The 23,172-nt window shown below is 40.5% G+C and overlaps 1 protein-coding gene across 1 annotated transcript in view; it reads right to left on the reverse strand.

Moving 5' to 3' along the window:
• Nucleotides 1-18,146, reverse strand: part of EIF2AK3 (eukaryotic translation initiation factor 2 alpha kinase 3) — a 37,413-nt gene extending 19,267 nt beyond the window's left edge. The window contains exons 1-3 of the mRNA XM_075709035.1: nt 18,098-18,146; nt 3,055-3,249; nt 937-1,067 (exon numbers count right to left, since the gene is read on the reverse strand). Coding sequence (XP_075565150.1) covers nt 937-1,067; nt 3,055-3,234 — 311 coding nt within the window. The 5' untranslated portion in view covers nt 3,235-3,249; nt 18,098-18,146. The remainder of the gene's footprint in view (nt 1-936; nt 1,068-3,054; nt 3,250-18,097) is intronic.
• Between the last annotated feature and the right edge of the window lie 5,026 nt (nt 18,147-23,172).

Here is a 23,172-nt window from a genome sequence, read left to right on the forward strand (position 1 = left end):
ACCTCTCCCTGCCAATATCATTCTCCAAGAACCACAGAACCCAAGATTCCTCCTTTCAGACATCTGATCTGCTACTCTATTGGAGTTCTAATTAGGGTCTCTCTGATACACTACAGATGCACAACCTGTCAAATCCTGCTGCAGACAGAAGAGGGAGCAGGGGAACAGGGAATGACTAAATCATTGGGTAGTTATTGTATCTGTGTATGGCAGCCAGCCTTTTAAACCTAGTGGATTTGGGGTTTTTTTTTTTTAGTGGAATACATGTCTATATTTTTAAAGAAATCTCAATGTATTAAAACTTCAGCATGACAGCATTAGGAAAGTCACAGACTGAACCAGTTTCTAGAGTAAAGAACAGACCGCCTTGTTATGAAACGAACAAAGCACATTTAATAATGGGACTTTTAAAATACAAAACTGGAGAAATTTTAAAATATCAACTTAAAATGAAAGCTAAAGACATCAAGTATAAAAAAAACAAAACAGTGACAGTTACCTTGAGTAGGTAAAGAACTTAAAAAGTGAATCAGTAGGTCATAAGAAGACTTTTAAACTATCTGCTTTTGCACAAAAATCAACAGTTGGAACAAACATTAGTGACATTTGCCTTGTGCAGTAGAGCAGTGACAAACTCTTGAGGTATGCAAGGACAAGGAAAGTAATTTTCATTCAATTTAGAGGGAATAAATAGGTGCACATATCTTTTCTGTCTAATCATCTATAAAACTGAAGTTCAAGACATTTTTCAAAAGCAATGACGAGCAAACGGGTTAGATCCTAGCCAACAGCCTGGTGCACTCCTTTGGTTAACAATCTAAACTCCCTTGTGCAACTTCTAGTCTAATGAGAGTAAAAAGAAGGTCAAATCCTTAAAACATTACATACTAAGAACTTACCTCTACTGGATTGTTTCCGAACAATTCTTACACTTACTTTTCATTGCCACTGCGTGGTCCAACGGCACGGACTGTTTTCTGGGTTCGGTGTAATAGGAGCGTCTCTTCCTGTTCTGTTTCATCGTCGTCCCACCGGCGACAGCCCATAGCCGAGCAGATGTACTTCACCTAAGGCACAAGGCAAGAGACTTGCATGTGCTTCGAAGTTCTGAAGAACTTCAAGACAAACAAATGTAATCAACAGCAATATTCAAAGCTAACAAACCTTACAACACATTTTTGGCTCACAGGCAATCTGGGGCTCTGATTTTAGATGCTTGACTTGAGGGATGTTGAAAAGCCTGGTTTAAGAGATGAGGGCTTTTCAGAACTAGAATTTTCAAAAGATTCTAGTAAGTCTACAGTTCAGGCTATTCTGACTACCTTTTGACTATATTTTCCACATTTTTCTGCTTCTAACAGAAAGAAATCTTAGCTCTCTCCTTTCCTGCTATTTCTATGGACATCAAAACAACATTCCTACAAGACCCACAGCATAATTCTGCTTTCATGCCGTATCTGTCTCAGCATAATTCTATTAGCTTCAAATGACGTACTATTGATTTATATAAAATAGCGTTGAGCCTTCTCCCTTTGCTTTGTCAGCTGTTAAAGGGGGGAAAAAAGACCTTACTTAACTCTCACAGTCACACAAACTTTGCAACAGTCCCAATCTCAAACAGAATTTGGATTATATGGGCAATTTATTTTGAACAGGGAGTTGAACATGCTTTCAGAACTCTGAATCAACATCATAATGCCAAAGACAACAGATTGCCCAAACTCTTAACGAGGAAGAGTCAGGCACTATTTCCTGTATGAGGCACCTTTGCTACTGCGAGCATAAGCCAGGAATCAAAGCAGAAACTGAAATTTCCACTTCCTGAACACTGGGGGAGGAGCAGTCTGTTGGTGCACAGTGCCCTCTGCTATCAACGAGCAAATCAAAATGATTTCATGAACTCGTGTTTTGGGTCTATGCTCTTTTATCATTGGCGATCACTCTACACCATGCTGTAGAAGTGTTCTACGTTAAAATGTACAGTCAAAACAAAAAAAACCCCGATTTTGTGGAAAACAAACATTGGAAGTTTAAAATTTTTAAACTGAATCTGTTTTTAACTTGTTTTAAAATGTACCAATGTTTCTGATTTAGCAAATATCTGCTCTTCACTACACAAAGTATCTACAAACATTTTAATGACATCTGACATTGGGGGGGGGGGAAGGGATGTCAGTTCCAGGACTCTGAATAATGCAATTAATTCCTGTCCTTTTTCTAGCCTTTTTTTCTTCTGTGTTTTTTCAAAATATACAACTTTTAACCAATAGATTTCAGAAGAAAAATACCTTCTGAACCAGTCAGATAGCAAGTAGTTTTCAACTTAACTTTTGCATATGACTTTAGAATGCAAGGAGGACTTCTAAGAGATAGTAAACTCAGTGACAACTACAAATCTTAAACTTTTGCATATGCTGAATGTTTCTCTTGTTTTCAACTAGCTATCCCTCATCAGTTGTGAAAAATCTGAAATTAGTTGTGAAAAATGTGCGTCACCTAAAGCCTTCTTCAATGTGCAGTAAGCTGAACAGCAAAGTCTGCCTCAAGCAGAGCTATACAATAAAGCTGAACTACTCTCACAGCTCAGTAGAAAGGAGTCATCCCTCTTTTTCCCCCTCTCACCTCTGGTCACAAAATCCCTGTCCCTTCCCTTGTGCTGGCTCTGGCACTCCCCAAGCCCTTGCTGAGCTGGCTACAGCTAACCCAGCACAAAACTAATCCAATAAAAAGTGAACAGTTTTCTGTTTGGTTAGCAAGTTGAATCAGCTTAGCAAAGGGTGAGACAAGTGTTAAAGCCAGCACAGGTGATACAGCAGGAGCTGACAGGGAGGAGGAGGTTGCAGTGAGGGGCTCAGCCGTACCATCTAACTGCACCAGCTGTTAGCCTGACTCCAGCCCACTGCATTTGTTGCCCAAGAAGCTGAGATTCTGCTCTTTTGTGCCAAGCAGTTGTATACTTGAGCTGTACTGCAGCTCAAATCTCAAGAGCAACCTGTCTGCAAGACAGTGCTCGAAACCACACACACACAACAAGGCAACTTTTCAGGCTCTTACCTTCCCTGAGTATGAGCTCAGCCCGTAGGTCGTCAAAGACTTTCCCCCAACTAAGACAACGTCCTCACCAAATTTGTAGGATGACTCAAGAAGAGATTCAACTGTGAAAGGAACTGCTTCCATGCTCTCTCGATCCCGATCCCACTGGAAAAGGTCCCCATCCAAGGAAGGGATTATCATCTTATTTCCAAATACCTAAAATAATCGAATTGAAGGTTAGCTACCCTTTAACCACAATTTTATCAAAACACACAAATCACAAACGGGAACAGAAACGCTGTACGAGCAAGTAGAGTGCATTACATTCCAGTGCCCCATTTTATGATTTCGTATCCCAGAGTCTTATTTTTCAAAGTTATACTGAAGGCAGAAAACTTTCAGACATTCAAATCGAATCGATATTTCACTATTCTTATTTAAAAAACAGTTCAGTGTATAACACTTCTTCCACTTTAAGCAAAACATTTTAAAGCTCAATCAGTTGATAGATCAGTATTCATCCAAACAGTAGAAAATGTGATGCGGGGAGAAGCATTCTTGAAGAGACAGTCACTGTTAAAGTGCAAGTTTTCCAGATTATTTGTGATGGTTTCAAGACAGTGGCATTGTAGGTAAAGTTCTACTTCGCTATTGTTTTTTTTACAGAGCTAGTTTACTGCTAAGCACAGAATCAGTCGTTCTCACTAGATTAGAAAACTGAATTCCCTTTTAAAAGAAAAACTGAGGCTATATGTGAACTCTTTTACAATTAATGACTACTCCAGAATATCTATCCTCCTGTAAAGCAAAGCATGCAATTATCATTGGGATCAGAACTCACATTTCACCTTTGCCTTTCCAGACAGTTAAACCTAACTTCTCCTCCCCAGAATTTCTCATGTTTAAGTATACCGTTCCTTTAAATCTTGCCTGGCTTTTTCTTGAACACACAAGTCAAAAAAAAAAAAAAAAAAAAAAAATCTTCACCAGGATATGGCGTTTCATCCATTACACTGAGATTTTCAAGGAGATCCTAGTTCGGAAGTATGAGTCATTGTCAACGAGTACTAAGGGACTTATTAAGAAACTCATTATCAGCAGGATAGACCATAACTAATACTGTGGAGCCACAGTGGCTGTGCCCCTCAAGAACAGTGAGAAACTGTAATCCACATAATCTTCGCTTTTGAGGATATGGATTAACATGGAAGATTTTAATGCTTTTTCAGAACCTCTGTCCACTTGGGCAGTATCCTACAGCATAATTACATTAAATACAGATACTTTACACATTCGGATTTAAAGGCTACTTCTGGTACATGTATATTAGTCACTTCAACCAAAATATTCCTGCTCAGACTCCAAGGCACAGATGTGTATTACGAAGCCATACAAAAGATCCAGAAGGTTTCTGGTTATTATTTCTGGAACCACTGTGAGGATCTGAAACCACATCTTCTGCATGATTAAAATTCTAACATGAGACTTTTTGTTCCTCTAACTGGGTCACAGATGACCAAACAGCATTAAGCAAAGCTGGGATTCACCTAAACAGGGAGGGAAAGACAGATCTTGTAAATGGGTGCATGTCATGACTAATACCTCTTCTTACACTGTTTGACACACCTCATTCAAAGAAAAAATTGGCAATGCTGGTGACTGTATTTAAGATCCCTAAAGGATCCAACACCGATGCTTTCTGGCTTTGAAAAGCCTCATGATGACTGACAATTAAAATAAAAATTCCTCTCAGGAGCACAACGTGTAATTGAAGAGATGATAAAAATAAACCCCTGAGAGTAGCTGCGAAGTTCTTTACAAAGCAAAATGAGGTATGTTCTTTCCCTCCCAGATATCTACCTTACAGCAAAAAAGGCCAAATATCCTGGAAGAGACATTGCATGAGATCTGTGATGCACAAGAAATGTTGCATTATGGCCTACCACTGGGGAGGAAAAATACACATGCACACACACAGCCTTATACATACGCTTACAGAAATAAACCAACAAAAAGCAGAAATTCATGCAGGGAGAGGTCATTTGTAGAAATCACCTGATCAGTGGAAAAATAAAGCAAGCAAATAAGGTTTACAAACATTCATATTCAAAAGCAGCCTTGTGATCTTGAGAAACAAAGGCATGCAGATTTTGGAACAATTCCTTTTTAAAAACGAAAGATGCCAGTGCCAAAGTTGCAGGTGTAACCATGTTGGAGTATCTTGTTAAAACATTCAACACAGAGGAACAATATCATAAAATGTTTTTGTAATATATTCTTTCAGAAATGCATAGTAATTTTGATGACAACTGTTATCCTGTGCAGCTGTTACTTCACACAAATAAATCCTCTGTAAGGTTTCTTCCCGCACATGGTCCAGATATCTGCAAGCAGTTTGGAGGCCCATGCTCACTTCCAGCAATATGAAATATTCCACATACAAATAAAAATGAACAGCAAAGGTTCTTTTTGTAAGCAGCCTTCCAAATATACAAAAGCCAAACCAGCTCCCATACCACTGTTTCAGCACACAGCAGAGCCCAAGACCTGCAAACCCAGCCGTCAACTGACTTCAAGTCGGATCCTGAAGAAATTCTACTGGCCATCAGTCAGCTAAATCCATATAGCATGGTCAAACTAGACGTGTGCAACTGGCAGCTGGACGGCCTCTTGCAAGTTCAGACTTTCAGATACACTTGCTGGAAGCCACAACTGCAATGGCTTTGTAATGCGGCGTGCTCCAAGGGCTGCAGACCACCCCACCAGTTTGTGAAGAGAGGAGGCAGCAGCGCAAACTGCCCAGCAATCGCTGCTGAGCAAGGGAGATGCTCAGTGGGTAACTCGGCAAGCTCTGGGGACAGCATGACACACATCACCTGAAGCATTTCCCTTGTCCCAAAGCTCTTGCTGCAGGGCCTGAGGAGGAAATTTTCCACTAGCAAACAACAGGCAAAACGCTGGCCATTTCTGGGAACCACGCACCCAAATGCCCAACACGCATGAAGCTCACGCAGCAACACGCACTTGTATACTCCTAAGATATGGGTCAAATCAGGTCATGGCTTGCATGCCGTCAAAAATTCCCCAACAGTGGGGCACTGCCTGCTCATCTGTTAAATCCTCGGTCCCAACCTGCAGAGGACGGACGAGACCGTTTCGGTCAACTCTGCTATCACCTGCCCATGCTCCCAACCTTGAGGGTACCTACGGGAGCAGCACGTCCTGTGTGACACTGGGAAAGAAAGGCTGAGAAAAGACACAACTGCTGTCGGTGAACACATCAGGAAAGGAAGCACAGGCAGCAGAAAGAGCTATTGCACTGAAGGACAATGCCAGAGTACGAGCAGATGGGGTTAAACTGACCGTGAGTAAGTACAGGCTAGACATTTTGGTTACTAACTATCACAAACCTGGTATTTCACAACAGAAACAGAACAGAGGGAAGAAGATAAATCACCTTCTTTTAAGATGAATCTATCTATAAATGGGATTACATGACACGGTGCTGACAAGTGACTGCACCAGATTACCACAAAGGTCTACTTTTAGTAAAACAGCTTTATCTGAAGAATGGGGCAGGCATGCAAATGTGCATACTTGCAGGTGCGCACGCACATGCAGTAACAAAAGGCATTTGCGGGCACTCGTGTTGACATCTTCTAAACGAGCAGTTTAGCCAGAGGCTTTAGAAGGGCATTAATAACAAGTATCTGAGTTATGCAGCTCGTTCTCTAGTACATCAGAAGCAAAGGGACTTTCCTTGAAAGTACTAGCAGCCAGCATCGGCATGCAGCTCAGGTAAAGGAATGACATCACCCTGTATCTCAAAAGCATTACCTCATCTCCTAATCCAAGGAGTGAGTCACCCAGGCAGTCAGCTGCAAATCTCTTGGCACAGAAAATGTAGGTTACCACGATGCACTTACACATTCCTCTGATCTGTCAATGTAAATAGCTATTTGTTCAGCTTCACTGGTCAGCAATATGGCACATAATTGTTAAGTGGCTTGTCTTTCAGAAGTAACACTTAAACCCCCCCCCCACATTAACTACTGAGCCCCAAATGAGACGCTGCTCTTTTGCTCATTAAGAGTTTGAAGCTGAAGTTCTCCATTGGCTCGGCGCAGGGTGCCGCAGCCCTATCAGCGGCGCTGGCTGCTCAATCTCCAGGCCGACGGGTGAGGTAATGCAGTTTCTAAAAAGCCTTCACAAAAAAGCAAAAAGGCATAACGATCCGAAATGGCATACGCTACCAGGGAATTTGCTGTCTAGACTCTTTACTGGAAAGGAGGGCACCGCACACGAGGTTCCACGGCAGGTTGATCGGTGCAGGAAGAAAGCTGCTGATTTACAGCAGTGGAGGGGGAAAAAAAAAAAAAAGAAAGAAAAAAAAATTATGTAAACAGAGATCAAAACAAGCTGAAGTACTAAAGCTTCTGTGAGCTGTTTAACAGTAACTGTGACATTCATTTCCCATGCCTAACACTCTATCATATGAAGCAAAAATCAAGCCTGCTCACATGTAGACACATCTGAGGCAAGTCTGGTGCCAAAACAGTCAATATTATCGTTTTCAGATGGGCTGGACTTTCCAATAACTCCAAGGAAATAACTAACCACAGGTAAAATATTTTCCTTAGAATAGGAAGTGTTATGTCTTTATGTTTTTCTAACACTTCAGCTTGTGGTTTTCAAACCTTACTCTTATGATAAACTGTGAGAGCTTCATTCCAGTTACTAATTAACTAAGACTAACCTTTATGATCTGAAATGACAAGGGTACCAATTTTTTTCCTCTATGATTATCTCTACAATAGGATCACTGTAACAAACAGGATCAAAGCCAACATCAGGCACGTTCTTAAGAAAGCTACTTCTCGGTGAGAACTATGTCTTTTAAGCCCCTTTAAAATTACTCCAGGCAACATATTAAAAGCCACATATGGCAGCTTCACTCTGAAGAGTAGAAACAAGAGTCTGCACAAACAAATCTGGGAAAGAGAAAGCAATCATTCTATGTTCCACATTTTTTAAAAAAAATTCATATGCATACAGTAATACAGGTATCCCTACTATAAATGTTTACAGATTTTTTGGGTGAGATGTATATACACACAGAGGCAAGATCTTGAAATGTCCCTAGTTCAGGTAGGTCTGGAACTGATTTATTGTTGGCTCTTTTTTGGTATGCACGCAGGGAGGTATCTGCACAGATGCACTGGTTTATGACTTCCAATGTAAGAGGTTATTTGTCCTCTTCAGCTTGGATTTCAGGATGTGGATTCATCCATTTGCCCTTCAGCTACCTGCAGAAATCCCGAAGCACAGGGCACTACAAGCATGACAGTGTACTATTACTAACAGGCAAACCCTAATCAAACAGGAGTACACTGGGATGAAGCGGCCAGCTGCAGTTTAGGGAGTTATTTTTCTTCAAACTTTCTGCAAGGCCCACAACATCACGGCTTCCTTAAGAAGAGAACAAAGACAATCTTTCGGAAAAAAAAAGGTCATCAAGTTTAGCTATTCCACTGCCTAAAGCACTGCTAAAAGAGCAAAGTATTCTTCAGAGCATACAGTGCTGTTTAACCAGCCAAGGAAGAAAATTGACTGCAAAGGGGAGTCCATGATTTACATCAGCAAAACGACCCTCTGAGACACGTTCAAGGGCAACGAGGTAGCTGAAGCAGGAAATACCAATAGACAGGTGGTTGTTTTGTCTAGAAAAACTTTCCTTCTTCTGAATGCCATTACTTCTGATCTCAGCACTACACTTGTTTACCAAGTGCTTACCTGTTCCTGACTACCTCCTGCTTCTGTTAGCCAGCGTACGTGCCGAGACCATCTTCGAGACCAGGACCGTGAGAAAGGCCGCACTTGGGCATCTGATGAATCAGTATTTTATAGAGCAGTTTATGGCAGCAGGATTACGTGGCCTTTCTCCTCTGAAGACGCAAGAGCCAGCCTGTGCCAGAGCGGCACATCAGATAAGCTATGGGAATAGGTTCCATCTCAGCTGGGGTGTGACACAAGGAAAGGGCACACCAGCTCTGCACAGCCCATAGTGAGTGTAGATATTTCTCAAACCTCAGGACGATTTTTACTATCAGGCTGTATGCCTCACCCAGAAACAGGAGTTCACAGGACTTGTCAAGTGACCAAACCTGGCCCCCCGCTCCTGCCTACGTTAAGATCCATATGACAGAAGTTTCTATTACCGTCTGTCTTCTCCGTCCACCATCGCCCATGCTCCACGAGCTGGTAGTTTCTATTTCATTTTTCATTGGTTAGAAAAGGCAGAGCCAAGTCATAAACATAACTTTCATGGCCCTGTATTTTGTGCATGATCAGCGCATGAAGTGATGCTGTAATCCTGTGCCTGGACGACTATTAGAGAACTTGTTTGAAAACTCCTTTTTTCTCTCTCCTCAAAGCAACACCTGCAACATCCTTCCAACAACTTTATTAAATGACTGTACTTGGTATCTCTGTTGTGATTCTATGCTTCAGATGTTAAAATCTGATTGGGTGTAAGCTACCAGGGTCCTGACAAAACTCTCTTTTACACAAACAGTGCAAAAAGCAACAGATGACAGCAGCTCAGTAGCTTGAAAATTATAGTCTCCTTTCCAGCATCAGGAGCACAGTATCTCGATCATCTTGAGTTTGCCATTAAAAGAATTGGTCCTACTATGCCCTCCCTTGAGCAGCCATGCAGGGAAATGGAGGAACCACAGCGTGTTACCTAGACCGCTCCAGCTTCAAAAGAGGTCAGGTCTCCAATACTGTTTGCTGTGCAAACAGACCCTTCTTCTGAAGACTAGCAAACTAAAATACCACTGTTACTTTAATCATAGTCAAACAAGACTTGGGGTTTTGACTACAGAGATGCCAGCCTGCTCTGCTGCCATGGTAACAGACTTTTAAAAACTGTTCTCCTTAATAATAAAAAAAAACACCTCACGGTGCTTTAAGAAAGACTTTATTTTGACATTATTCCATCCCCCTCTTTAAGATAGCAAGTTTTATTAATAAAGAAAAGACTGCAACAGTCTTCTGGAACTTAAGAGCAGTCCTTTCCGAGACAAACTGGAGCTGCTGCTACTGAGCCCATCACTGAGCTCCTTAAAACTAATAGCACATAAGAGAGAAGATTAGTGAAGAAAATGAAAATCACCCAGAACAGGACCTAAGCAAGATGCTTCTCTTCAGAGACAGGGAGAAGAGGCAGTAGCAGAAACCCATGTCACTTTGGGGGCCCAGGATTTAAGCTGGTCTCTGCCAGACCTTGTGTGTTTCTTCCTCTGGTTCTGCCTGGACAAGGTGCTTTTTTAGATAAGGACACAGAGTCCGTGTGTCTTGAAAAATTAAGTCACAGAGGAACTCCTATGGGAGAGCAGAGCCCGGTACAGGAGAAGAACAGAACATGGCAAATGCACAGTCTCCCCTTTCAAGGATGGAAAGGAAGAGAGCATGAAACATGCAGTGACTCTGACAAAGATTAATAGTTACCCACGTGTGGAGGACAAAGTCCAGAAGAAATTTGGAAATGAGATGTCAGTGGCTGTACTGCTAGAAAAATGGTTTGCTGAACTGTCTAAAATACTTAGCACTTGAAACAGGCACTTTCTTTTACAGATAAAGACATAGGCTTAAAGTTCAAAAAAGCTTTAGGGCAGAGTAAATCACTCTGTTGTGTTTTGGGCAGCTGAGCTCCAAATAGCTAAATTATCCATTTCCTGTTCTGAAACGGGTGTTCGTCTAGGCATTACTCGAGTCAATCCATTTTAATATCTGTAAACACTAGAACTGCTTAACAGCCAATACAAAACATGCAGTGTACCATATGTAATTAAATTACAAGTTACTATAAAGATAACTAAACAACAGAGACAGTGAGCTGGTAATAAACGCCCTTTCCAAGATCTGCAGCAATGCATTTTGACCATGTCTGTGAGTGTGACAGATGAAAGCTGGTCATAAACGTTAGTCCAGGGTGACTGTGAGAAACTTTCCTGGCTTTGTTCAAGGCAGAGCATCACTTGTGAGGATTGGGGTTGAGCGCTCGGATATCCTGCAAGCCACGAGAGCTTGTTCTGTAGCTCCCCGTGTGTCTTATAACGGAAGCTGTCATCCCCCCAAGCATCCTTGCAGTACGAGTTAAAGGACACATGTCAGCACTTTATCAGAGCTTTATCAGTGCTAACTACATCAAGTGTCAGCACAAAAGCCACCAAGCTGCAGTTGTAGGAAGTCTTTTGTTTTTTTTTAATCGAACCAGTCATCCTAGTTCAATGTCTTAAGATGTGCAGTTTTGATAAATACATAAGACCACTTATCTAAGCAATAGCCCTACTTGTCACCCTGACAAAAATCGTAACACTGCATCATACTAACCACTAACGCAGCTCAGGCATCCGACAGCAATTTCCCTCCTCCGGTTTACAACCTCACATTAAAAAGTTTGGCTGCATCTCCTAGAAAAGCGCAGCTTCTAGCTATCCAAATATTTTTAAACAATTAGTCTTTTGCCAACGATTTTTTTTGTCCGCTAAATGTCATTAGAAGTTTATCTTCAGGAGAACTATAAATTATAGTTTTTTGTGTTTCACCAGGAAGATCTACACTCTGCAGATCTCTGTGGCAAGTTTCCCAAGCCTGTCACCTCTTTACGGCCACACACACCGTGCATGTTTCCAGCAACAGAAATGAAAAGAACCGTTTGTGCCATCAGAAATCATAATATATCTATGTAGTTAAAGAGCAGTCACATCTATTCTCTTCTTGCAAAACAAAAACACAGGCTCCACTCCCTTTGATAGCCCTAATAAGCCTTCTCTGCCTCAATTGCAATTAGAATTTATCTTCCTTTGAAGTACAATTCTGGACACTCACTTCTTATTCATTATGAGCTTTTCCAGGACCATTTAAGACACTAATATCTCTCTCTACCCGCAGGCAGCACAGGATCACATTTCCTTCCCCTGCAAAGGAATCGGGATGGCAGCTGATAACCTGTCACGCAATCTCTTAGTACACAGTATTCTCAGTTTTAAACTGCTCACCTCCAACCTTCAACAAAATTGTTGTTATCAATCCCCACATCTTTATATTTTGTTTAGTACACTGTAACTCCATTTCTATTACAGAAAACCTGTACGATGGAGAACTGGATAATGCCCCAGTCTTCCTCTACACGAATGGTACCTTCAGCTGTCAAAGCATCTGGTGGTTCTACATCTGTCTCAGTAGCACACAAAAATAACGATCAGCTACAGGACCCACGGAACTCTACTAGGACACTCTTCCAGACAACTAAAATGATACCACCTTACCTGCAAGGAAACACATTTTTCCCAGATTAGTCACCTCAACAAGTCCATTGATTTACACTCTGCCTGCTTGAACAGAGTGGCAATTTGAGGCTTAACATCTGGTCACAACATATTACAGCTGGAAAGTAATTTACAGCATTAATAGAAATTCCTAAAATTTTATTCTTCACTTGAGTAAAACTTCACTTTAGAAAGTTTTGCACACACCTAAAGCTTAAGAGAACAAACTTGTTATTCTCTGTATATGGAAGTCTGACCCCACCGCACAGCATTTGCTCCTGCAAGCAGCCTGTTCGGTGCACAAAGACTCTTCCAAGTGCTAAGCAGGAAAGATTGCTCCTGGTGCTGATGCGCCCCATGCCAGATGTTTTAAGATGCACAAATACATTAAAAGTTAAGATTAACATTAGTGAGCTAGACAGACCCATTCATTTTTAAGCAGAAAGCCAGAGAGAAAGCCATTTTCTCAGAATGTTTGTGTAGCTTGAGAAAATCTCCTTTTGTTTTGTCCGGTGACTGTTAGCAGAGTCAGAACAGATTTACACACGTTTAATAGAAATTCATAATATTCAGCACTGTATTCAACAGCTGCTATAATAACCTTTCAAGTGAAAGTACTCAAACAAGTCTGACTGACAGTCTTAAGTATTCCCCACCCATGCCCAAAACAAACACATCTCAGCAGTTCATTGGATGATATTTACAGGCAGTGACTTAACTGAAAAATAACTAAAGTAGAAAGCCATGGACCAAACAAAAGCCTCATTTTTATTCAGGCTAATAAAATGCTGCTGCAGGGGTGCCCTAAGTGGTGGGTGTGACTTTCCTAAAACTGATGTCACAAGATTTCTCTTTGAAAGAGACAGTTAAATTATTTACCCTCCCCTAACCCCCTGGGAGCACACATAAAAGAATCCAGAAATCACAACTCAAGCTCCTCAGAGGGCGTTTTGACCTCTTGTCTCACCCTGACCCGCTTCAGTGTGGGTTTTGCAATTTCTTCTGCACCGAAGCGCAGGATGCCCAAGGATGAGCGTTGCTGAATTTCGTCTCACGTTCCCAAAGCAACCCAGGACAGCTTTTGGCTCTCCTCTGGCTTGACTGGGTACAGAGGTTACCTTACCTAATGTGCAGGGAAGTGCAGGCACTCAGTACCTTAAAGTCATTCCCAAGTGCCTGGACACTTCACAGCAGAACTTAGTATTTCTTTTGGGGAACAAAGCAGTGAAAATTTGAAAATGTTTATGATGCTGATAAAGGAAGAAAGAAAAAGAAAAAAAGAAATTCATAGTGTACATTAAATCTTGTCACTAGTGGAGCTCTGGAGATTTCAAAATCCTTTCTCAACTCGCTGCTCTAACCATCAGTCTGTCCTCTCCAAAGGGAAAAAAGGGAACAATCTGCTAAAGGTATCTATGGGTTCACTTTGCCTACCATGCAATTAGTTTTCAGCTAACTTCAGTATAAAACTTCTTTGCATCTCCACTTTTCTCTGGAGGAAAAAATATAATACTCTGCTTTTCCACAAAAGATATACCACATCTATGTCCAAAAAAAAAGATCACACAGATGTCTAAGTTTGTAGAAAAGTTTATTTTATGTGGCCATCACAGGAAAAAGAAAATGGCAAGAATTTAATATATATACAATGCAATTCAAAGATTCTGAGAGCCTTTAGAGGGATAAAGAATGTTGACAGATTTTGTGACAGGACATAACCCAATTATTTCATTTTTCCAGGATACAGCGGTATGTTTACTATGACTACTATAAATGTCAGCCTTGTGGACTGAAACTCATTTTGTCCCATGATCCCCAGTCTCTCAAACAAGGAAGTAAGATGCTTACTTAGGGATTAGTCTGTAACAGCCGAATCACAAGCCAACACAGTTACTGTTATTGAGTACATCCCAGCGCAGCCTCCGCCCAGAGCACTGGAACTGGGAGGACTGGAGCCGCCCCATCGGGCTGGACTCCCCACAGCGCAAAGGAAAATCGTGTCACGGTCATGAACGTATTTTTAAGCTGTTAGTCTCACATCGTCGCCATCAAGTATTTCACTTATTTTCCCCTTTCTCAAACATCAGCTACCAGCTTTTTCACAGCAGTATCTACTGTTTATCCATCCCACAGTCAGCTTTTTTCTGTCTCCATCTCTACTCCAGCCTCCCCCTGTCCCACCAGTCATGCTAGTCACTGCTGGCCAGTCATTTTAACATACAGCAAGTTCACACTTGCATTTCTCTCATATAATAGATCCTCATAGAAGAAAGACAGAAACCTACTAAGTAATTTAGGATAAAGCTTAACAGGACATGTCACCCTCGTTAGTAAACAACAACAGTCTCATAATGATGCGCTATGAACCATTTCGTGTCCAGCTTCATGAAATGGTTCGTAGCGCATCATTATGTCCAGCTTTCATCCCCCAGCACCCCAGGTCCCTCTCGGCAGGGCTGCTCTCAACCCCTTCACCCCCAGCCTGTGCTGATACCGGGGGTTGCCCCGACCCAGGTGCAGGACCCTGCACTTGGCCTTGCTGAACCTCATGAGGCTCACACCAGCACACTTCCAGGTCCCTCTGGATGGCATCCCATCCCTCAGGCGTACTCATTACAAAGCTAAATTTTAAAAAATAAAATCTCTTAATGAAAAGTAAGCTCCCTTTTCTAAAAGTTGATATTCAGTGATTTTACGCTGAACTTCAACAAGCAATCTTTACGTGCAAGTAACAAGAAATGTTGGCGTTGTAAACATACGGTTTTTGTAGAGAAGGGCTTTTCATTTTAACACAATGGATGGGGAAAAATATTTTTTAAATTCTTATGCACAAGACTGAAGTGCAGAGTCATACCTTTTCAGCATTGGCACCCTGACCATGATTGTTTATGTTGGAGCTTAGAGCCAAGGAATGAATTTTACCATTTTATCCACCCAGACACACAATTAGTAGTTCAGCAGCCTTTCCTTTCTAATTGATCTGTTCACACGACAAATGATGAACATCTCACTTGTCAGTGTCTTAAGCAGTAGTTTCAAGATCTGAAGTGTTTGACAGAGCTGCTGGAACATTTGAAATTTTACTACCTCACTTTCCTAATTAACACATGAGCTCCAGACAGCCAAGTTGACATTTTACAGTTAGGCAAAGGAAGTAACTACCGTTCTATTAAACACAGAGTTTGAAGATCTAATGTCTTTTCTTAAAAGGCACATGGAAACTAAATTGATGCTTTTGCACCAGGACCTGGAACTACAGTTCGTTGCACTCACCCAAGATAGTTAAAAAAAAAAAAAGCCTGATCAAAACAATTAAGACACAGCAGCACACACTTTCCTCACTCTGAAAGAACACAAATCTTTAACACTGCAAGTGTAACGCAAAAAGAGTTTCTCATCTGCCATTTCTTGCAAGATGTAGGTTAACAGCTTACATAACGATACTGGTTTATGATGAAGATAATATTGTGGTTGCAAGCACAGAGACCTTTTTTCCCTCTAAAATGTAAGAAGAGGAGGAAAAAGCCTCAATAGTTAGTTTGAGAGTGTAAAACTTAACATGCCATGTGCCCAAATCAGAGAGGAAATACTGCAGACTGGGGAGATAACAGACCCTGAGACTTTCATGAATTTAGTATTTTAACCCAAACCAGAATTGTCCCAACAACTTTAATGAGGCCAATTACTCACTCAAGTAATGTCTAGATTCACTGCATGAAGTCTTTCAGCTGATACTGACAGCAGATTAAACATTTAAATATTTATTTTAAATATTTAAATGTTTAAAAATAAATATTTAAATGTTTAAGTGTAACTTATTTGGCATATTCATAATTTTTGTTTCTTGCTAAATTCTGTCTTATCTTAACAGCATTTGTTTACATGACAGTAAGTCTAAAAAGGCCTATATATTCATAATGCTTAACAGCTTCTAAAAGGCCAGAACGAAGTTTTACTTCCAAAATTAGTTCTCTTGTAGGCTCTGCATCTTAACTGCCAAAATCCATCAGTGTCCTTGGCCACAGTTGTAGAAATGCAACAAATTGAAAGCCCATCTGAAAACTTCCTATATGCATGACAAACAGTCTGTAAAAGCGTGTTTTTATGACTCCCACAACCTACTAACTTGTAGCCACAAAAAGGAATTAAATATTACATGGACAACCTACAGTTTTTGTTGTCTAAGCACCAACCTTTAGTTTCTGAAGTCATACCACATTGGAAAAAGATCAAAACTCTGGACGGATCAGTTGAGCAACAAAATCAAGATTTGCAGGAACACTTCTATCGTATTAAATGCCTGCATTCTTGAAATCTTTAAAAGCCTGGGCTCACGTCTTACTGAAATTTGTACTGAAAAATGAAGTTTATATTTGCACATATTTCAAATGTGTGTTTTATAACCGGCTGTTCTATTTTCACAGTGGTCATTAGAACACGTTCACAGCAACAGATAACAGAACAATATTTTAAGTATCTAATATTGAAAACATTTGTGAAGGACCACAGTTTATAACTGGCACCTTCCTCTTTACAGTTCTTTTTTCAGTTTTCATATTCTTTTAAATTCTGTTCTAGAACATATTTTTAAGAAAGTTCTTCTTTCCCACAGTGTTTTTTTCTTAAACACAAAAATACACCTTAAACGCAAAAATATATCTGCACAAGACTCAAAAAGTTGCACATGTAAATAAAATTATCTCTCAGAAACAAAGGAACAGGAGTTAACATTCACATTACTTTTGCAATCTGAGATACTTACGACTAGCTCTCACATTACCACAGCAACAGACCCTTCCTTACACTTCTTTATACCGAAACAGAGGTTGCGTCAAACTAGACAGCAACAACGAACCGCAAGCAAGCAGCTCATACAGTCTGAATACTCCCGAATTCAACTTTCATTCTCTGATGCTCATCATGGGAAAGCACGATATAGGACTGGTCATCAAATCCAACCATCCATGACAGTGAAGGACCGTGCACTTTGTCATCACCACAAACTACCTCTTAGTTGGTATATTTATTCCTCCTAATTCTAGGAGAGAATGACTCATGGATCTCACTTCTTCAGTGCAGAAAAAAAGCAAAAAACTTCCTTCTAATTTCTAGCCCAAGTTTATTCAAACTGATGGTGGAAATAAACAAGAAATTTAACTCTTTAGATTTCCATATCTTACAGTTCATCAGCAAGAAGTGATGCAACCCTCTACCACGCAGTACTTCAGGGTGACCTTCAGCGCTCTCCTTCATTGCTAACACTTTCTATTTCATAGACAGCCTGCTTATCTAGTAAAAAAAAAAAACCCAATCCTTTGTTCATTTATTAAGTCACAAGGACTTTTGCTTTTCTTGAGGGGAAAAAGAAAAGCTAGTACTTGCCAAAACATACTCTAGTAATACAAAGCAGATGATCCTTTCATTTGCTTCAAATTACAAGTAACTTGTTTTCAATCAGCAATTGCATACAATTCCCAACCTCAGTTACATCATCTGGTTTGATAGTTATCACATACGTCAATCGCAAGACTAAAATGCTGACACACTCTAGTTTGAAATGGCAACATGATGTAAGCACTCTGAAAAAAAGTTTGACAATAGCTATCAAACTTTATCCACACTGTTTGCTGCATTATTTAGCATCTGTCAAATAGGAAGGCAGTTGCATTCATTTTATTATAGAATATTCTAGTTTTAAAGATTTGGTCAGGAAAGAGATTAAGCCTTACCTCCGGTTTACTGAGACTGGATGAGACAAGAGAACCTGATCCCACATCCAGATCCCACTGTTTTCTCCCACTGTTTTCTGGATCCAGTGCAGCAATTCGTCCATCCAAAGTGCTGATAATTACTAGAGATCTGCAAGGTGGAAGCATTCACAGTCAGAACTACAGCAGTATGGAGTTCATCTATTAGCCGCTTTCTATATTTAACCAACATGAGAGAGTAGAAAAGTTGAAGTCTCTGGCGGGATGTCATAAACTAATTTACATGCTGTAAGACACTTTCAGAATTCAGTTTCAGGGGAAGATAGTTGACTCTTTGCTCCCACATGCACGTGTTACCACTACAACAGTGAATGAGATCATCTTTTGAGATATTTATGTGAACAGTATAAATCCTATTTTTCCAGTCCCTTCCACACTGTTCTTTAATATGTCCTTTCAAAACAACCAAAACCTGAAACAATTAACCCAGCAAATCAGCACATAAGAAGTGGTAAGTCGCAACTAAATTTTCAATACCACTGGATCAAACATCGAAATCCTGGAGATCTGACAAGTCTTAGAATAAAACAAGTCTCACGTAAGGTACACACAGGACACTAGAAACAGTCTCCGACGGCTGCAGACAACAAAGCAAGCAAACTGCCTTATGCAGCTTAGGTTTTAAGTAGCCTATCTGTGTGGGGATGCATGGTAATGGCAGGCTAGCTGTAGATTTCTACAGTGCTTGAAGCTCATCAATTTTAGTAAATCTTGTTTCTTACCCAGCAGTACAATTAGAATAAGCATTTCTGATTGGGCTAGAATTCAAGCATCAAAATAAAAAAACAAGCCAAAAAAAACCCAAGCCAAAAAGCTAAACAACACATCAGAGACAAAACACTGACAAGGCATTTTTGAAGGGCCTTTTTTTCCTTGAAGAGCCTTTTTTTCCTTGAAGATTGTTTCACTCTGACCTGCAAAAGCTGGGATGTGTTGGCAGTTTTGGCTTGCAGCAGGCTCGCCAATCTTCAAAGGCTGTGGGAGTAGAGCTTGATCACTTTACAGACTGCTTGCACTGGGGGGGGCTGGATCTAGTGACCCAGAAGGACCTTTATAGACTCTGGTTTCAATGAGAATAAGGAACTGCGCAAATAAACCTGATGGGCAAATGAACTGGTTTTGGGTTGGGGTGAAAGGGCAGGGGGGAGGTAAAGCACATACCAACACGTGTGTGAATCCTTACTTTAAACAATAAGGAACACTAAATTACTGTGTAGAACTGAAGCCAAATATGTTCACTTGTCCAAAGTTACCAGTGTAGTAAGCTGAAGTTTATAGAAAGGAAATGATGGGGGCTATCATTTTTCTTTACAGGGGGAAAAACTAAAAGCATGATCCTAAAAACATGTTCAAGGATAGCGGCTTATTACATCACCTATAACAAAGGTCACTTAAAACACTGCAGTTTTACACGTAAAAGCAACCTCCACATTTTATAGGGCCTTATACTGTACTATAGCACTACATTGTTAATAAATAGAAAATTAAATACATCTTTAACCTGTACCAAAAATAATGTAGCAGCTCCTATCTCTGAAGGTGGCCAGGCATCACATTCCTCCAAAAGCTTAGTTTAAGAAACTGTTCGAAAAGCACCAATTGGGCAAATATTTGAACAGTCGAATACATGAGTTTTTATAAGCTGAGTACACGTAATTATTCCAACTGTACAGAAACCAAGACCGGGTTAATAATAAACTGGACTGCTGGAGAGACTGTCTATTCTCAAGCACCGTAAACAAGTGCTCACACACTAAAGGCCTTGGACACACATTTAACAGAATCTGTTTGCTTTATGGTGAAACAATTTACCTGAAGCCCCTTAGCATTGCATAAAAGTATTATTCCGAGTGGGTCTATTTAAATTTTATGTTGATACAGCCAACAACTAGGTTACAAAAAAGGTAGAAATGTAGCTAGAACAGAGGGAATTTTGGCAGTAAAACTGTAGAGAAGAAAAATCCCAAAATCGCACTGTGAAATGTTTCCTTCCCATCTACTCCCATTGTTTTCCTCTATCTATTTCTTCCCACTTGACTTCTCCCTCAAGTAACACGTTTTATGCCTTTGTATCTTACCTTCCCATATCATCTTTCCCCACTAGACGCAAACCTCAACCTTCCCCAAGAGTTATCGCATTATTTAAGCCTCGCCACTGCCACCCCAAGACAGCAGTTTTGGAATCCGTACCTGCATCATGACCTCCAGTCACCCAAATCGTGGTGTAACCGCACTTACGTTTTAAATTTAGCTGATTAGGAAAGGGGGGGAAATCATGCCTTCAGGAGGAACCTTTGTACCAATAGCACACAATTTAAGAAACTGGTTTAACCAACTGCTTCTGCATACCCTAAAAATCCTGACTTCTCTTGGGTGCAATGGTACTCTTCATTAGTCCCCTTGGCCACCAGCTCTGTAGTGGACTTTGTTTCACAAACTCCACCTACTGAGCAAACACTTTGATGAGACACAGGAACAGGACCAGCTCGGCTATACCTAAATCTTGCAAGTGGCTACCTTTAGAACTGGAACTAGGTGCAAGAAAAGCATTCATTTCTCTCTGCTTTTTCAATGAGTGACTCCTTTGGAACTAAATAGGCGTGTTTCTGGTCCCATCTTTGTCTTGCTCTTCAGCAATAATCCTGCGTGTCAGAAAAACACTGCTAAAAAGCCTTACTCTTATAATAAAATCCTTCGTTACTTACTCTGTTTTTCTATAAGTTAAGATCTTAATACCCATTCTCCCCATCTCTGATCGACTCCAGCAAGTTAAAATCCTGTCACTTGAACTCTAATTGGTACAAGATCTGCACTTTACCTACACGTGCCCTAGACCCATACTAGTGTTATACTTCCTTGCTATCAGATTTTCCTTTTTTCAAGTTTCCCCCCTTTCTCTGTGAGATTCCACTGCTCGCAGCTTTGCGTACTGAGGGTATGAAGTGGTGACAAGAGATCTTCCCATCTTTCAGGTAATCTAATCAAGCACTAGATTAACACATTCCGATAAAAGCAATTCACACGACTACTTCAAGAAACTATTTCAGAGCTTAAAAACAGGCAGGCAACTTGCTTTTTGTCACCCCGCAGTGCTGTCATAAGTTTAGTGTAGCCTATTATGCCCAATTCTTACAGCAAATTCTTACAAACGCCAGTAGAATGTGGCTATGATCCAAGAATAAAGAGCTGTCCTTTTAGCCAGCTCTTTGGAAGCCTTTGCTGGCTGAAGAGGTTAGGACTGTACCTGCAATTCCATTACATTAAACTGAAATAGCGATATCATGGATGCATCTTTGGGGCACCTGATTGACAAGTTCCACAGAAAAGCAGTTCCCACATTAGCTTCTATTTCGGTTAAGCCTGATAAACTGTTATTCTCTGCTAAACGATACCTTATCACTGGCTTTATCAACACCACCTCCTGACTCGGGTAAAGCTTAAAGACTACCTTGACCAAAGAAGCCAGCTTCCAACAACATACAAGTTTTCTAAGAACAGTACCAAACTAGACCTCGATTCTGCATACCGTCAGACACAAAACGCAAAATATTACCCAACTTAAGGTCAAAGGTAAAAAGGTCAAAACTCACAGCTATAATGCAAAGAAAGCGAGGAGGATAGAGGCAAACAGCATCAAGGCTGCAAAATCCTGAAATGGCAAGACATTTGTTGGAAGTAAATCACAGACTATACTAGGGAGTGAATCACATCACACACATACTACAGAAGGAAAAAAAACCCACCAACACAAAACCAGAATTGCAACAGTCTCCACAAGCCTGGACCAGAAAAAAAAAAAGATACAGAAAGAAATCACTCCAAACTAGGTAGTTACTTAAGTCTCAGGATCCGTCAACCAGGCACCTGAAAAATGAACATCAGTAAAATGATGAAGACGCTTTTGTACTTCACCTTGCCTCTAGCTACTGCTCCAGAACACTTCATTATGAACCAAGTGATGGAGGAGAAGAAAATCCCTCCTGGGCCCTTACAGATGGCCAGCAGAAGGACTAAAGCAAGGGGCCAGTACAACGTAGCGTGTATGAAGATACCTGTAATCACAGCAGCTGGCAGAGACTAAGCTAATACTATAAAGTCAGATTTTATTTACACTTTGTCAATATGAAAACACATCTGGACATACTTCCCCCTACCCCGACCATCTACAAACAGCCTCTATGGTTAAATGAAAACGTTTTCTTACCCTTTCCTATCCTCTTCCACTCACAGACACAAGCTTGTTACTGAAGCCCAGTTACGCTTCCCCTTGAAAGTATGCAAAATATCTACTACAAACTTCCACATACATTGACAAAAGGCCAGTCCTGGGCCTTAAATCCATTGTTTACATCCTGTCATGAACACAGCCCACTTTTTGAGATCATGCAGCCTGAGCACAGCTCTGTTCTACTTTGCAGAAGTGAAGGTACCCGATTTACCTATGGGCAGAAGAAAAGGGCTAAGACTGCAAGGGAAGATGTAAACAGGATAGAGGAGGAACACTTATTTAGCTCATCTACACTCTTTCATTGTGCAAAAACCTTGTATTCAAATAAGTTCTTTTTTGTTAGAAAAACAAAGCAGAACATCATTTTAGTACAACATTTACCACTATTCCTGTTTCAATTAAAAAAACAAACAAACAAAAACCCAACCCTAATACCCTCAACCTTCAAAAGCCATTTGGGACACCGCAAATACAGCTGTTTGTCAAACTTGACCTCTAAACAGTTATTCTAATTTCAAGACCTGCATGTTTGTATGTAAACAGCACGGTAATTCACCAACCCTCACATTTTCTTCTAGAAACCTAAAAAATCCTCAAAACCAAGATGGTTACATTCATTTGCCTACAGCAAAAACAGCTGGGGTTTGGGTTTTGTTGGTTTGGGTTTTTTTTCAGATTATACTGACCTGTTATATTACACAGATATTTTATTGCTGAAGAACAATTAGCTGAGGTGAGTAGAGATCTCACAAATACAGATGAAAAAAATAAAGAAATGCAGGCAAATACTATGGCCAGGCAGCCATTC

This window comes from Pelecanus crispus, chromosome 4 (assembly GCF_030463565.1).
Source record: "Pelecanus crispus isolate bPelCri1 chromosome 4, bPelCri1.pri, whole genome shotgun sequence".
In the NCBI taxonomy this organism is placed as follows: Eukaryota; Metazoa; Chordata; class Aves; order Pelecaniformes; family Pelecanidae; genus Pelecanus; species Pelecanus crispus.